Consider the following 15,727-nt stretch of genomic DNA (forward strand, 5'->3'; position numbering starts at 1 on the left):
GCTATAATCAGGTGTAAGCAACTCCACTTTACTGTTTTTACGAACATTGGTTACAGGACTTAGGCCTAATTTCACACACAATAACGCATATTGTGAGACCGGCCACTTTTTCACTACCCGCCACTGACGCCAAAACTACCGCCTTGTCCGTGGTCACCTCTAGGCACCTAGTATGGCCTCACTATAAGCTTTCAGCCCATTACTAGGAGCCTTTACTTAAATGTTATGTCTGTCCCTTTTTTACCCCCTACAGGTACAACCCGAGAGGAAACACCTCTTGCACATAGAAGCACCGTAGCGTGTGCTTTACACACAGGGCACTGACAAACTCCTAACAATCCCTGTAACACCCCACACATATAAGGTCCTGACAAAAGCCAGTAGAAGAAAAGGCCTGGCTGAAACTAGTTGACCGCACAGGACGTCGGAGGCCATAAGCCTACCGTGCACGTCCGATAGCCTTTGTTTTTATTGACTGCCTGGGGCCCACCATTAAAGCAGCCTTTGGGACTCTCAGGACAGTATTTTAAACCTCAGTCAGAGCACACTATCACCGCACCCTCACGAACCAAAAAACCCGCTCCGCAGTAATCTGGCGTCGAAGCACACCTGAGGTACACTCGGTACCTCGGGTGGGGCCCAATGATGAAGCATGCCACCACCCAGGTTGGTGGGTGAGGGCCTTCAAAAAAACCTAAATGGTTTTCTTTCCCCCACCCGCAGACATACAAACAATTTAAACAAGAGCTAGTTCTCATTGATTACTAACATAAACTGGGGAAACGGACTAGCCTCTCTAGTTCTCCTCTCTCCTCTTGATTATAACATCACAAAATGGATGCCACAGCCACAGACACGGGTCTGACCTCCTGATGCTGGACGAAATTCCGGCAGGGGAGGCCTGGACAATAGGTTTCCTGTCACAGGGAGGTGTAACCACCTCCCAGGCAGGCTTTAGTGTATTGGGGCTGGGTTGGTGCATTCAGAGAATGCTTTTCAGAGAGTGCTGGGGGCACACTTAGTGTCCCTGTGCATATCCCAGTTCAAACCGGTTGCAGGGGCACTCAGCCCCTGCTCTGGTGTGAAACTGAACAAAAGGAAAGGGGTGTAACCAACCTACTCCCTGATCCTCCCATAGGTGGGTCCCCAGAGTATGTCCAACCCCCTATCTTAGTAAAAGTATAGGACCCAGACCTTAGGACTTCAGATTACACCTGGACGAAACACTGCAACATATATCCTGGAACTTCGACATTCTACATCGACTAGAAGATGGAAGAATCTCCCTTGGGGTCAAAGAGTGACTCCCCTGTTCAAACAGGCACCAAAGAAGCATCTTGCCAGTCTGCATTTCCAAGGCTCCCACCGGAGCCCGATGGATTTGCAACTCAGAACACAGACTTCCAGACTTCTCAGAGGCCGACACAAGATTCCAGCAAAACTGAGACCCGCAGCCCTCACGAGTGACGTGGGACCAGAACTCCTGGACACCGTGCACACTTGCTAGTGCATCAACTTCCCAAGCTTTCCTGAAGTTGTGAATTGAGCTACTTATAGTCCAAGCCCCAAGCACCATTTGCACCGAAGATTGTGGGCCTACACTCCACGAGTGTTCTGTGAGCCCGCTTCTAGCATTTCTGCTTGAGGCTACTTTGCGATCTCTGGTCCGTCGACTGGTGGGTCCCCACGAAGGTAACTCTTCTTTCCTTTGGGCTGCCCTGGTTTCTCCAGATGTGCCTTGACTCCCCTCCAAAGGGTGAGTCCCTCAGACCTTGCTGGTCTGCTCCGAAGCCAATCTTTACTTTCTGCGTGGGTTGCTGTTGCCAAGGGTTGTTGGGTCCAAACTGACACTGTAGCACTCAACATCCTTTGTGGGACAGCTCGAATCCAGCTCCTGGTTGCCCTCGACACCTCCTGGTCTTCGTGGCTGAAGATTCAAGCGTCACCTTCTTCAAATGAAATCACCCGACATCGGTTGGCATCTTCTCATCGCCTTCCTGGTCACTGGCAAGTGACCCAGACTCTGCTTTCAGGTTTTTCAGATCTCCGATCCACCCTTGGATCCATCCGGACACTTTCCACTTGGTCGCCTGCAGCACTTTTCAGCAGCTCGCCATTGAAATCGACGACGAAACCTGACACAGAAAGACACCTATGCACCTGGGTGAGGTAACTCGAGTACTCCAGTGCTCCTGTGGGTGTTGACTCTAGAACCTCCTAGTTCTAAAGGGGTTTGCTCCAAGTCCTCTTCTAAGTGTCCTTAATCTGTAATTTTCCAACGACGACTTTCCCCATAGAAGTTAATGGTGATTCGCGGCTACGTTTAGACATTACACGCATCCCCCGTGGGTCCCCTGTGTCACTACCTTGGGTGGGTCCTGGTGGCCCTAGCGGTTCTGAAGGCTCTAGGCCTTGTATCTATGTCAGTCGTGGTTCTTATACGCCTTTCTTAGTATATGGTTTGGTACGCCCCTAGGGCTCAACATATATTGTGCTAATTTACTGTGTGCTAAATAAATTTACTGAATGTACTTTTGCCTCTAGCCTCATAAAGAGACTAGAGGGATGTGTTTAGAATAAATACATATATTTTATATATATACCTGGTGTGGTTCTCCTATCATTTGGTCATTCATGAGATTATAGACTGGTAAAACAAGCTGCTTTACATCCCTTCAAGACTTAGCCTGAAGGCTGCTCTCCACAGCTACCACTAGGATAGCTTTATATATAGGTTGTCTTTAAACCTACCATTAATAATGGTCGTTTTAACTGGTGCAAGGTGCCCACTAGAATAGTGGACAGCATATGCCAGGCCAACTTCTCACATTGGTGGCAGCGGTGGGATTCCAGTTTGCCATTGTTTTAGCAGATAATCTCAAGTGATTGACCATTTGAAAACCACTAAAGGTACCAGAGGTACATATAATACAGGCTTAAATACAGTAAGTTCTACTGAACTCATAGTTGTGTGTTAAGGGCTTAAGCACACCCTTTCTACAACTCAAGAGAGTTTAGTAGGTAAACAACTAGAGTAGGTAGTGCATACACCACACCTCACTATTATGTCTTCATGGCCAGGAACCAGTGTGTCCCTGTCAGATGTCAGTATGTTACAGACATCCAAGTATGACACATTACCTTTTTTAGAATTAAGGGCTCTGTGTACTATGAGGAAACTGAAGACACCAACGAATGCTACCACCCAACATCTCAGAGAGGTGTTAATGCTTGATGGCCAGAAGAAGGCTCTAGAGCCTGAAAGGGTAGGCATTGGGGTGGAAGCAACAGAAGGGGAAGAGGCCATTGGTACAAATCCACAGGGCTCAGACGCTGATGTTGACCAGGCAGGTGACAATGACCTAGACCTGGGAGAGCCAGCTCCAAATCGAAACATAGAAGGCCAAAGTGGCCCTGTCTTTGTCCCACCAGGAAGAGTTGGGGGTGTGCCTAGAAGGCCAAGATCTCCTTCAGTGGAATCTAACCTTCTGACACATCTGTAGGAACCTCTGTCTCTTTCCATAGGAGGGACACCTCCTAGGAGAAGAGAGAGAACCAGCTGAGGTTTGAAGAAGCCCAACTGGAGATAAGGAAACAAAGAGTAGCCTTAGAAAGGGAGTCCCTAGAGCTTGAAAGAGCAAGAAAAAAGATGGGACTAGAGTCCCATGGTGGCAGCAATGTTCCTAGAGGTAGGGATAGGTCTTATGACCATAAAAACTTGAGCAAGATTGTCCCTCCCTACAAGAGTGGGGATGACATCCACAAATGGATAACTGCACTGGAGAGGGCCTACAAAGTTCAGAAGGTACCCCAGGGGCAGTGAGCCGCAATCTTGTGGCTCTCCTTTGCAGACAAAGGTAGAGACAAGCTCCTCACTGTCAGAGAAGAGGATGCTGATAATTACAAAGTCCTGAAGAGTGCTCTAATAGATGGGTGTGGCTTAACCACTGAGCAGACTAGAATACAGTTCAGAGATACCCAAAAGACACAGACTCGGGACTGGGTTGACTTTATTGATTGTGCTACCAAGGCTCTGGAGGGCTGGTTACTGGGCAGTAAAGTGTGGAATTATGCAGGATTGTATAACTTAATCATGAGGGAGCAGATCCTTAATAACTGTCAGAATCAGCTATTGCATCAGCACCTGGTGGACTCAGATCTGACCCCTCCCCAAGAATTGGGAAAAAAGACAGACAAATGGGTCAGAACCAGGGTGAAGCATAAGGTACAGAACCAAGGTGGTGACCAGAAGAAGCAAGATCCTAGTAAGGGTGGGGAGAAGGGTAAAGACCAGAAGTCTTCCCAAGGCCCCCAAAAGCTTCTAATGGTGGGGATTCCCAATATTCCAAGAAGAAAGGCCAAAAGAAACCATGGTGCAAAATCTGTAAGCGGAATAGCCATTGGACTAGTGATTGCACTAAGAAAGATGCAACTCCAGCCACCATTGCCCCTAAGGCAATTGTTCCCCCTAGTTCAGCTTCAAGTGGTGGTACTCAGCAGAAGGGTGTAGTAGGGTTAACCGTGGGTACTGAGATGGACTCTGGCCTAGTCAGAGTACCAACTCAGGCTGTTCTGATCTGTGATGGAGGCATGGATATGTCCTCCTGTGTGAGTCCCAGTAACTTGGGCAAATACAGACAGCAGCCTTTGATCAATGGAAAAGAGGCTTTGGCCTACAGGGACACTGGGGCAAGTGTCACAGTGGTGACACAAGACCTTGTGGACCCTGGACAAATCATACTTGGTGAACTTTAACAAGTGACCACTGCTAGCAATGTCAGGACCAACCATGCCCTGGCAGTTGTTAATTTCTCCTGGGGAGGGGTAATTGGCCTTAAGAAAGTTGTGGTAAGTGCAGACCTCCCTGTTGAATGCTTGCTTGGCAATGATTTAGAGACTTCAGCCTTGTCTGAAGTGGTGTTAGGGACCCATGCAGAAATGTTAGGAATCTCTGCACATGTGTTTGCTGTGACTAGGTCACAGGCCAAAATGTCTAAAACTGAACAGGCCCTGGATTCTGGAATAATGGACCAGGTGCCTTCCAAGAAAAGGAGCAGTAGGGTTAAGGCTGTGCCTTCCCCCCTGACTCAGAGTGATATTCAGTCTCTTGAGGGAGATGATTGTTCTCCTGAAGAAGGAACTGTCCCAGAGGAGCTTGAGCCTGATAAGGTTGAGTTCTTGGGGACAGGAGGCCCTTCCAGGGCAGATCTGAACCAGGAGCAGCTGAGCTGCCCTTCTCTTGAACCTCTCAGACAGCAAGCTGCTGCTGAGGCTGCTGGGATTGCTAGTGGCACCCATAAGATTTATTGGGATGATGGGCTCCTGTACTCAGAGTGTAGAGACCCCAAGCCTGGTGCAGCCACTAGGTTGGTTATACCTTTGAAATCCAGGGCCTTCCTATTGACACTAGCCCATGATATTCCTTTAGCAGGATACCTGGGACAGAACAAGACTTGGGACAGAACTGTCCCTCACTTTCACTGGCTCCACATATCTGAAGACACCAAGGAGTTTTGTCGCTCCTGTGTCACCTGTCAAGCCAGTGGTAAGGCAGGTGGCACCACAAAGGCCCCTGATACCACTACCTGCGGTGGGGGTTCCCTTTGAGAGAGTGGGGATTGACATTGTTGGACCAATGGATCCTTAGACAGCAACTGGGCACAGGTTTATCCTAGTGGTGGTGGACCATGCCACTAGGTACCCAGAAGCTATACCCCTTATGACCACTATAACACCTGTTGTGGTAAGAGCCCTCTTGGGAGTATTCTCAAGAGTGGGTTTCCCTAAGGAGGTAGTATCTGACAGAGATGCAAACTTTATGTCTAGCTACTTGACTGCAATGTGGAAGGAGTGTGGATGGAATTACAAATTCACCACACACTATCACCCACAATGCAATGGTTTAGTTGAAAGATTCAACAAAACCTTAAAGGGCATGATCAAGGGTCTCCCAGAAAAGCTTAGGCGGAGATGGGACATCTTACTACCCTGCCTTTTATTTGCATACAGGGAGGTTCCTCAGAAGGGGGTTGGCTACAGCCCTTTTGAACTTCTGTTTAGCAATTCTGTAAGAGGCCCATTGTGTCTGGTGAAGGAGGGATGGGAGTTACCTCTCAAATCCCCTAAACAGGACATAGTGGACTATGTATTTGGTCTCTGCTCCAGGATGGCTGAGTATATGGAAAAGGTAACTAAAAACCTTGAGGCTAGCCAGGAATTACAGAAAGCCTGGCATGACCAAAAGGCTGTACTGACTGTTTACCAGCCAGGGCAGAAAGTGTTGGTGTTGGAGTCTGTGGCCCCAGCAGCTCTCCAAGACAAGTGGAGTGGACCCCACACTATTGTTGAACAAAAGGGAGAGGTTACCTATTTGGTAGACCTTGGAACTCCCAGGAGCCCCCATAGGGTGCTTCATGTCAACAGACTGAAACCATATGTTGACAGGGCAGACATGGGCTTGCTAATTGCTACTGATGAGGGACAGGAGGAGGAGAGTGACCCTCTCCCTGACCTGCTCTCACAGAACCCTGATGATGGGTCAGTAGATGGAGTAGCCTTGGCAGGCAGCCTCACTGACCAGCAGCAAACTGATTGCAGACATGTTCTCAATCAGTTCAGACATATGTTTTCTCGGACTCCAAGTCAGACTCCCTGGTGCACTCATGAAGTGGACACTGGAGACAGTCTGCCTGTTAAAAATAAGATTTACAGGCAACCTGATCATGTCAGGGACTGTATCAGGACAGAAGTCCACAAAATGTTGGATTTGGGAGTTATTGAACCCTCAGATAGCCCTTGGGCTAGTCCAGTGGTCTTGATACCAAAACCTCACACCCAGGGTGGTAAGAGAGAGATGAGGTTTTGTGTTGACTACAGGGGTCTCAATGCAGTCACTAGGACTGATGCCCATTCAATCCCAAGAGCAGATGTGCTTATAGATATGTTGGCCTCAGCCAAATTTCTGAGCACATTTGATCTTACAGCTGGCTACTGGCAGATCAGGTTAGCTGATGATGCAAAGCGAAAGACAGCATTTTCAACCCCTAGTGGGCACTATCGATTTGTGGTAATGCCCTTTGGTCTGAAGAATGCACCTGCCACTTTTCAAAGGTTGGTGAACAAAGTCCTAACAGGCCTGGAAGACTATAGTGCAGCATATCTAGATGATATTGCTGTCTTTAGCTCCACCTGGAAGGATCACCTGGTCCACCTGAGAAATGTTTTGGAGGCCCTGCAAAAAGCAGGCCTAACTATCAAGGCTACTAAGTGCCAGATAGGGCAGAGTCAGGTTGTGTACCTGGGCCACCTTGTAGGTGGAGGCCAGATTCAACCATTACAGAGAAAAATCCAGACCATCATGGAATGGGTTGCTCCAACTACCCAGACTCAGGTCAGAGCTTTCTTGGGACTGACTGGGTACTACAGGAGATGTGTCAAGGGATATGGTTCCATAGTGACATCCCTGAATGACTTAACTTCTAAAAGAATGCCAAAGAAAGTTCAGTGGACAGTTAGCTGTCAAAAGGCATTTGATGACCTGAAGCAGGCCATGTGCACTGCACCAATTCTGCAAAGTCCTAACTACTCCAAAGAATTCATTGTCCAAACAGATGCATCTGAGTTGGGGGTAGGGGCTGTGCTATCACAATTGAATGATGAAGGTCAGGACCAGCCAGTAGCTTTTATTAGCAGAAGGTTGCCCCCTAGAGGGAAACGTTGGTCAGCTATTGAGAGGGAGGCCTTTGCTGTGGTTTGGGCTCTGAAGAAGCTGAGGCCATACTTGTTTGGCACTCATTTCACTGTTCAGACTGACCATAAGCCCCTCGTATGGCTAAAACAGATGAAGGGTGAAAACCCCAAACTTTTGAGGTGGTCAATTTCCCTACAGGGGATGGACTATTCAGTGGAACACAGACCTGGGAGTAACTATGCCAATGCAGATGGACTCTCCAGGTATTTCCACTTAGAACATGAAGACTCACCTGGTCAAGGTTAGTTTAATGTCCCTGCGTTTGGGTAGGGGTGTGTAGGAGAGTAGGATCTGCTTACTATGGTTACCCCCACTTTTTGATGGTGTTTCACTGTTTCTCGACTTTAGTCTGGCTGTGGCCCTGCTAATCAGGACTCCAGCCTAGCAGCTTCCTCTCTAAATTGATTGCATGTACTTTAGGTAGACTCCAGATTGGTTACTGGGTTACCCTTGTGAGGCCCTACTATGGGCATAGGTACCCCAGAGGCCTACCAGGGGCTGAAGCATGTATTATGCCACCCCTGGGAAGCCTTCCAAAATGGCTACTGCAGCCTGGGTAAGGTGGTGCATGCACCCCTTACTGAGATATAGGTTACCTATATCTACCTTATATCACTGACACATATAAACCTATAAGTCACTCCTATGGCAGGCCTTATCAATACTGAAGGCAGAGTGCTTGGTTTTGTGTGAGAGGGTGCCCAAGCATGAGCTGAGTACCTCTGCAGCTTTCGGAGCCTATTCTCTGAGGCTGTTCTGTGATGCAGCCAAACCATATACTCCTAAGTGCATTATAACCTTGTGGTTAATGATAACTTTAGAATGGCTGCATGGAAACATGTCGTGTTTGGTGTCAAACACTTTGGAATCCTACCCCCCCCCCCCCACCAGTCCTGGCGAATTCCACCCTTCTAGAGGGAGAGACATGTGCACACTGGTTTTAAAGAGCCCTTGCATCACAAAATGGATGCCACAGACACGGCTCTTACCTCCTGCTGCTGGACGAAACTCCAGCAGGGGAGGCCTGGACAATAGGTTTCCTGTCACAGGGAGGTGTAACCACCTCCCAGACAGGCTTTAGTGTATTGGGGCTGGGTGGGTGCTTTCAGAGAATGCTTTTCAGACAGTGCTGGGGGCACACTTGGTGTCCCTGTGCATATCCCAGTTCAAACCGGTTCCAGGGGCACTCAGCCCATGCTCTGGCATGAAACTGGACAAAGGGAAAGGGGTTTAACCACCCCCTCCCTCATTCTCCCATAGGTGGGTCCCCAGAGTATGTCCAATCCCCTATCTTCGTATAAGTATAGGAGCCCAGTCCTTAGGACTTCAGATTACACCTGAACAAAATTCTGCAACATATATCCTGGAACTTCGACATTCTACATCGACTAGAAGATGGGAGAATCTCCCTTGGGGTCAAGGAGTGACTCCCCTGTTCAAACAGGCACCAAAAGAAGCATTTCCAAGGCTCCTGCTGGATCCCAACAGATTTGCGACTCAGGACATGGACTTTCAGACTTCTCAGAGGCCGACACAAGATCCCAGCAAAGCTGAGACCCGCAGCCCTCAAGAGTGACGTGGACCGGAACTCCTTGACACTGTGCACATTTGCTAGTGCATCAACCTCCTGAGCTTTCCTAAAGTTGTGCATTGGGCTACTTGTAGTCCAAGCCCGGAGCACCATTTGCACCAAAGATTGTGGGACTACACTCCACGAGTGTTCCGTGAGCCCGCTTCTAGCATTCTTGCTTGAGGCCCCTTCGCGATCCCTGGTCCTTTGACTGGTGGGTCCCCACGAAGGTAACTCTTCTTTCCTTTGGGCTTCCCTGGTTGCGCCAGACATGCCCTGACTCCCCTCCAAAGGGTGCGTCCCTCAGACCTTGCTGGTCTGCACCGAATGCAATCTTTGCTTTCTGCGTGGGTTGCTGTTGCCAAGGCTTGTTGGGTCCAATCCGGAAACCGACACCGCAGCACTCGGCATCCTTTGTGGGACAGCTCGAATCCATCTCCTGGTTGTCCTTGAGACCTCCTGGTCCTCGTGGCTGAAGAGTCAAGCTTCACCTTCTTCACCTGAAATCACCCGACATCGGTTGTCATCTTCTCATCGCCTTCCTGGTCACTGGCAAGTGACCCAGACTCTGTCCCCTCTGCTTTCTGGTTCTTCAGATCTCCGATCCACCCTTGGATCCACCCGGACGCTTTCCACTTGGTCGCCTGAAGCACTTTTCAGCAGCTCGCCATTGAAATCGACGGCGAGACCCGACATGAAAAGACACCTATGCACCCAGCTTCCCTGGGTGAGGTAACTCGAGTACTCCGGTGCTCCCGTGGGTGTTGACTCTAGAACCTCCTAGTTCTAAAGGGTTTTGCTCCAAGTCCTGTTCTAAGTGTCCTTAATCTGTAATTTTCCAACCGCGACTTTCCTCATAGAAGTTAATGGTGATTTGCGGCTGTGTTTAGACACTGCACGGGTCCCCCGTGGGTCCCCTGTGTCACTACCTTGGGTGGGTCCTGGTGGCCCCAGCGGTTCTGAAGGCTCTAGACCTTGCATCTATGTCACTCGTGGTTCTTATACCACTTTCTTAGTATATGGTTTGGTACGCCCCTAGGGCTCAACATATATTGTGCTAATTTACTGTGTGCTAAATAAGTTTACTGAATGTACTTTTGCCTCTAGCCTCATAAAGAGACTAGAGGGATGTGTTTAGAATAAATACATATATTTTATATATATACCTGGTGAGGTATGTTCTGGATTGCTCTGAGGATACCAGTATGATAGTTGATAATAAGAAACAGGCAGGGTAGGCTGTTTTGTCTGATATTCTGTCTTTGGTGCAAATTACTCTGGAACTGGGCCCGTACCAGTCAGGGCCAAAGGGTGCTCACCTACCAGCTCTACCCGGTGAGTGACCCTTCAGTAGCAAGGTCATTCCGAGGACCCCATTGGACACCTTGTAGGCCATATAATCCTAAACTGTAAAGGGGAAAAGTGCTTTTGTGATATTTGTTCTGCTTTTCAGAACATGAAGCAACATAAATCATTGTTGAAAGAACAATTCAGAATGTACCTGTTGTATTGGTGCAATCACATTCTTCCCTCTGTTTCAGACTCATCTTCAGCTCCCCATTCTCCTGCTGCAACCTGAAATCTGAAGCAAGAAGAGTTAGAAGCGGGCCGGACTGGTAACGCAAACCAGTCCTGGCAATTGCGTCGGACGGCCCCGGGGTGGGGGGGGTGGGACGGGGCAGGTAATTGAAGGTGGTGCTGGTGAGAAACACTGCTGCTGCGCTTTTGTTACAGGGGGCCCCGGTAGCAGAAATGGCCCCCACCAGGTCCAAAAACCAACCCCCTCCCTTCAAGCTCCCTGGGAAAATGCCCGGTGCCTGCTGTGGTCAGTCTTGCCCTGGACTTAGACGAGAAGGAAGGCTTTAGAGTGGAATGCAGAGCTGAAGGAATGGAATAGCGAGGAAGTGGTCAATCTTCAAATGGTCCTTCTACACCCCAAACAAACTGACCATCACACTCCTTGTGATTGACGTGCGTGGTGTTCTGCTTTTATTTATGTTTAGTCCTTTCTCTGTGTTCTGTACTCTGCTGCTCTGCCAGTGTAAGTGATGTCACAGAATGTTCCCAGTGTGTGTTTGGGTGGAATTGTCAGTTGCTGCATGTGGGCTGAGCAGCAGGGATGCTGCTCCCCGTGGGGCTGATACTATTACAACTTTCTTATCATCTGAAATTCCTGTTGACATCTGATTGAACTGAAGAATAAATCATCTTTTGGAGTTAACAATCATCTCATCGTACTTTTATTCTTGCATTTCACAATGTGCTTTCAGTTCCCTCTCTGCCTATTCTATGAAGCATGAGCTATTTCACGGCTTTCTTTCATCTAAAAACATACAGCAATTCATTGGAACATAAACGTTTGTTAATCCAAACTGGGAATTTGTACAATATTAGAACATATAGGTTATCCACTGTTGGTTTAGATGGCATGGGTGCAATAGTTTAAGCCCTCCTAAAACCAAACAGTGAAAGTGGGGGAGGGGGTAGAGACTAAGCTCTAGAGTTACTGAAGTAGGGTACCTGGAGCGGGAGTCATTGTCTCTCTAGACTTTGATAGTCTCATTAGACCCCTGATTATGGTCATGTGCATCACTGTACGGACCCTAATAAATAAAGGTACCAGTGAGGTACACTTTAACGACCGAATGAATCCTGGGAGTTGTAGTCCTGATGCACTTCAGTTGATTTAATTAAACTAACACATCTAAAAACAAATATCTGTTAAACAATGCCTAGCACTGGATCATTGCACACTCACTGACATAGAGCATTCTGCTAACCTCACCCATAAAGCACTCTGGATTCCAATGCCACGCAATTCATTCTAGCAGCCCAAAATGCCTCTTGCTGCCGGGCCCAGTGTGTAGTTCTCCATCACTCAATGCGGTTCTGCCATGGCAGGCCTGAGTAAACATCTTTGCTAGGCCTACTTAAACAGTGACATTGTGGTGCACTGTCATCTACACCCTTTTGTTGCTACTGAAAGATCGTCAAGGATAAAGGGCATACAATGCTGTGGTTCTTCTGTCCCTACCACAGGGGACTTGTTAAGACTAGCTGATGAAGCACAGATATTCTGCAGCTGATAATCCAGCCTTTTCAATACAATTTAACAGCAGAAGGAGAATGGTTGGCTTTGAAAGGAGGACACACCTATGAAGAGTAGGGCTGACATGTCACTCCATGTCAGGAAGATGTTATCTATCCACTGCTGCCCTTTCACTAGAGGTGTGGCAGTTATTGGATTGAGTTGAAGCAAACCAACACTGCAAGTACTAGACACTGCACTGGACTGGATGCATGATGTCCACTTACTTTGCAGGGACCAATTTATCAAGACTTTGCGCCAGTGCAAATTCATGCAAAATAACAAAAGACTTATCTACTAACATTGGTAGACAGGGCCTCGTGGTAAAAAATAGCGCTGATATTAATTAGGAGAAATGTTTTCACTTCTTCTCACTTTTCGCACATTGCATGTCATCTGCACTGTCTAGCATTCATCCAATCTGAGCAAAGTTTTAAAGTTTGTCTAAGCATAGTTTCATGTACTGGAATGGCACCCTTCCAGTAAAAAACTTATGGTCGACTATACATCCTACAGAGGTGTGTGATAGGCAGTCTATGCTCCGGCGATTGGGAAGAGAGCAGCAAATCCATATATTAGTACATATATTGCTCTACGATGCTCTTTCCCCCTAGAGTATTGTAGAGTTGTAACCTTGATTCTTTGTTGCGCTAAACTTTGGTAAATCTGCTCCGAAGTGGCATAGAAACAATACAAGAGATACCCTGAGTCTTTTCAAACAATCATTAGCCCAGCTGGTCTTGGAAAATGGATGAAATTTGCAGGCATATTTCACAAAAGATAAACAGAGGTAAAAGAAAAATGCCACTGCCTAAACCTGGAGGCCAAGGGCTTGTAATAAAAAGCAAAAGTGAATTGTTGCATGTAATTTTAATAGAAAGGTATGAGTGCTTCCTAGCAGACTGGTGCACTTACAACAGGTAGAGAAACCCTTTCTACAGTCATTTCACATCACAGGAAAATATAAGTCTTATTAGTACAAAGAAAACATATTATTAGTTTTTAATTACCATGACATAAAGAAATAGTTAAAACACCTAAGAATGACTACAGCAAAGTTATAAAGGATAAAGAATAGAATAAAAAAAGCACTGGCGCAGTACATTATCGACCAGCCAGCTGTGCCTTGGAAGTACACTTCTTTTTAGGAGGATGTCCACGCAATGCAAGATAGCTAATGATTGAAGTGGATGACCCTTTGCACATTGCTGTATGCTGTGGTCGGTCAGTGTGAAATGTGAATGGCAGCTGAACAGACCAATGATTAAACAGGGCTAACTAAAAGTCTCTTTAATGTATGTGTTAGACCTGACAGCCTCAGGGTGGTCTTTCCCCAAATGTTTTGCCTTAGTCCTCCATTTTTGCTGATCTAGTTTTTGTTGCCACTGTACCAGTGCTTACCAGTGCAAATTAGTTTGTGCTCTCTCCTTTAAATATTTCAAAATTGTCTTACTCCCAATTGCCACATTTAATTTACTTTTAAGTCCCTAATAAAGTGCTGCAACATTTATCCAAAGCATGTAAATTAAAGGCTACTAGTGGGCAGACTGCAGCACTTATGCCACCCACTTAAGTAGTCTTTTAAAACATGTCTAAGCCCTGCCATTTCATCCTGGGTGGACTGTTTTAAACTGATATTTCGTCCTGGCAAAATTAACCTTTTGCCAGGCAAAAACCTACCTTTCTAATACATATAATTCACCCCTAGGTTAGGCCCTGAACAGTCCATAGGGTAGGGGGCAGTGCAGTGGAGGAGTGTGGCTCAATGGTTAGAGCGGCAGACCCTGAAGCAGAGTTCTGGCCAGGGACCAGGGTTCGATTCCTGCCTCGGTGGGACGCGGGCTTAATTTCCTCGGGCCTGTCAATTCTCACCTCAGTGCATATTCTAATCACAGGCCCCATGCTGCAACTCTGGGCTTAGGCCCCAACAGCGCTAAGGATGCCTGGCTTCACCCAGGGGGTGCCCAGGAGTGGACACTTCACAGGGAAAGCCAGGAGGGGTTCCCACAGCGGTATGAGTATCAGCGCCAGGAAACCGTTAAGGCAACACCGCAAGGTGTCTGTCTGGTGACAGTTGCACTTTAAAAGTACCATGACATTTACATTTGTATTGTAAAAGTTAGATATATACTTTTAACTTTTACTTGTCCTGCAAGGCCTGCCTCTCCTATACGATAAAATTAGGTTAACGTATTACATTTAATAAGTGATAGCTTTCAATGGGAGCAGGTATGAATGTTGAGTTTGGTGTCTGAAGAATTCTAATTGAAAGCCCTCTTTAATGGAAAAATCTGATTTTAAATCACAGTTCTGGAAATGCCACTTTAAGAATGTTTTTGTCATTTTTCTGTCCTAACCATTTGGTGCCTGCCGCCTGTATCTTGTGTCACATACCTATGTGTAGCTGGCAGTTGGTCTTTGTGTATTGCTCCCAGGCAGTGAGACTAAGTGAAAATGGATGGCCCATCTCTGACTTGATGAGGGGGAGGTGCTGTGACCTACCACATTGCACATCACAAAGGTCCTAACTTGGCACAGTCAAACAAGGTTTGACACTAGTCTTTTGGGACCCCAGCCAAGCTGGGGACAGGGCAGGGAAGCAGGAAATTCCAGATGACTCTGGGGATGGAAACCTCCAGAACCTTTTTCTACTCCAAAGCTGGCACCAGATATAAATATTGGACCCTCAGACCCTACACTTCAGTACACCTCTGGACCTGTGGAAGACTCAGAAGGACTGTTGTGCTGCCCTGTCAGAAGGTCTGCTGCTCTGTTGCTCTGCTGCTCTACAGTCCTTCTGCCCTTCTGCCAGACCACTTGGCCGGTCAGAGCTCCCCCGATGCATCTCTCCTGCCTGCCACTTGTTGCCTGCCACTTGTTGCTGTGAGGGTGCTTGTTGCTGGGTTGCCTAGCAACTGCTCGCAATCTCTGATCGCACCTCGCTTATGCCTACTTGTTATGCTGGTGCCACTCCCGGCCTCCCTGCAGGCCTCTCCCTCCTCTCAGGACTATTAATGGAGACTGCAGCATGGGCACGCCAAAGGCATGCCAAAGGCAAGCCTGTCTGTGCCTGGACCGACCTCAGAGCCTGGACAACTGGTTCTCTCACCATCCGTCGATACGCCACTGAGGAGCTCCTGGCCCTGGACACCAGATAGTGCAACAACAGCTGATACATGTCCTCCCCACGATCAAAGAAAGGACCCTACAAGTGCCACTACTGCCACTTCTCCTGCTACACGGGACCACCTGCATGCACTGGTGCGTGCGCTGACCCTGCACAGAAAACTACAAACCACTCAGAACAGCTACAATGCAT

The 15,727-nt window shown here is 47.7% G+C and overlaps 1 protein-coding gene across 4 annotated transcripts in view; it reads right to left on the reverse strand.

Annotated features, from left to right (window-relative positions):
- LOC146813021 (killer cell lectin-like receptor subfamily B member 1B allele A) overlaps positions 1 to 15,727 on the reverse strand; it is a 667,905-nt gene that overhangs the window by 235,410 nt on the left and 416,768 nt on the right. For all 4 annotated transcript variants that reach the window (XM_085614670.1, XM_085614668.1, XM_085614669.1 and 1 more), the window contains exon 3: positions 10,822 to 10,902. In XM_085614670.1, coding sequence (XP_085470796.1) covers positions 10,822 to 10,902 — 81 coding nt within the window. The remainder of the gene's footprint in view (positions 1 to 10,821; positions 10,903 to 15,727) is intronic.

Source organism: Triturus cristatus, chromosome 7, assembly GCF_964204655.1.
Source record: "Triturus cristatus chromosome 7, aTriCri1.1, whole genome shotgun sequence".
Taxonomy (NCBI): Eukaryota; Metazoa; Chordata; class Amphibia; order Caudata; family Salamandridae; genus Triturus; species Triturus cristatus.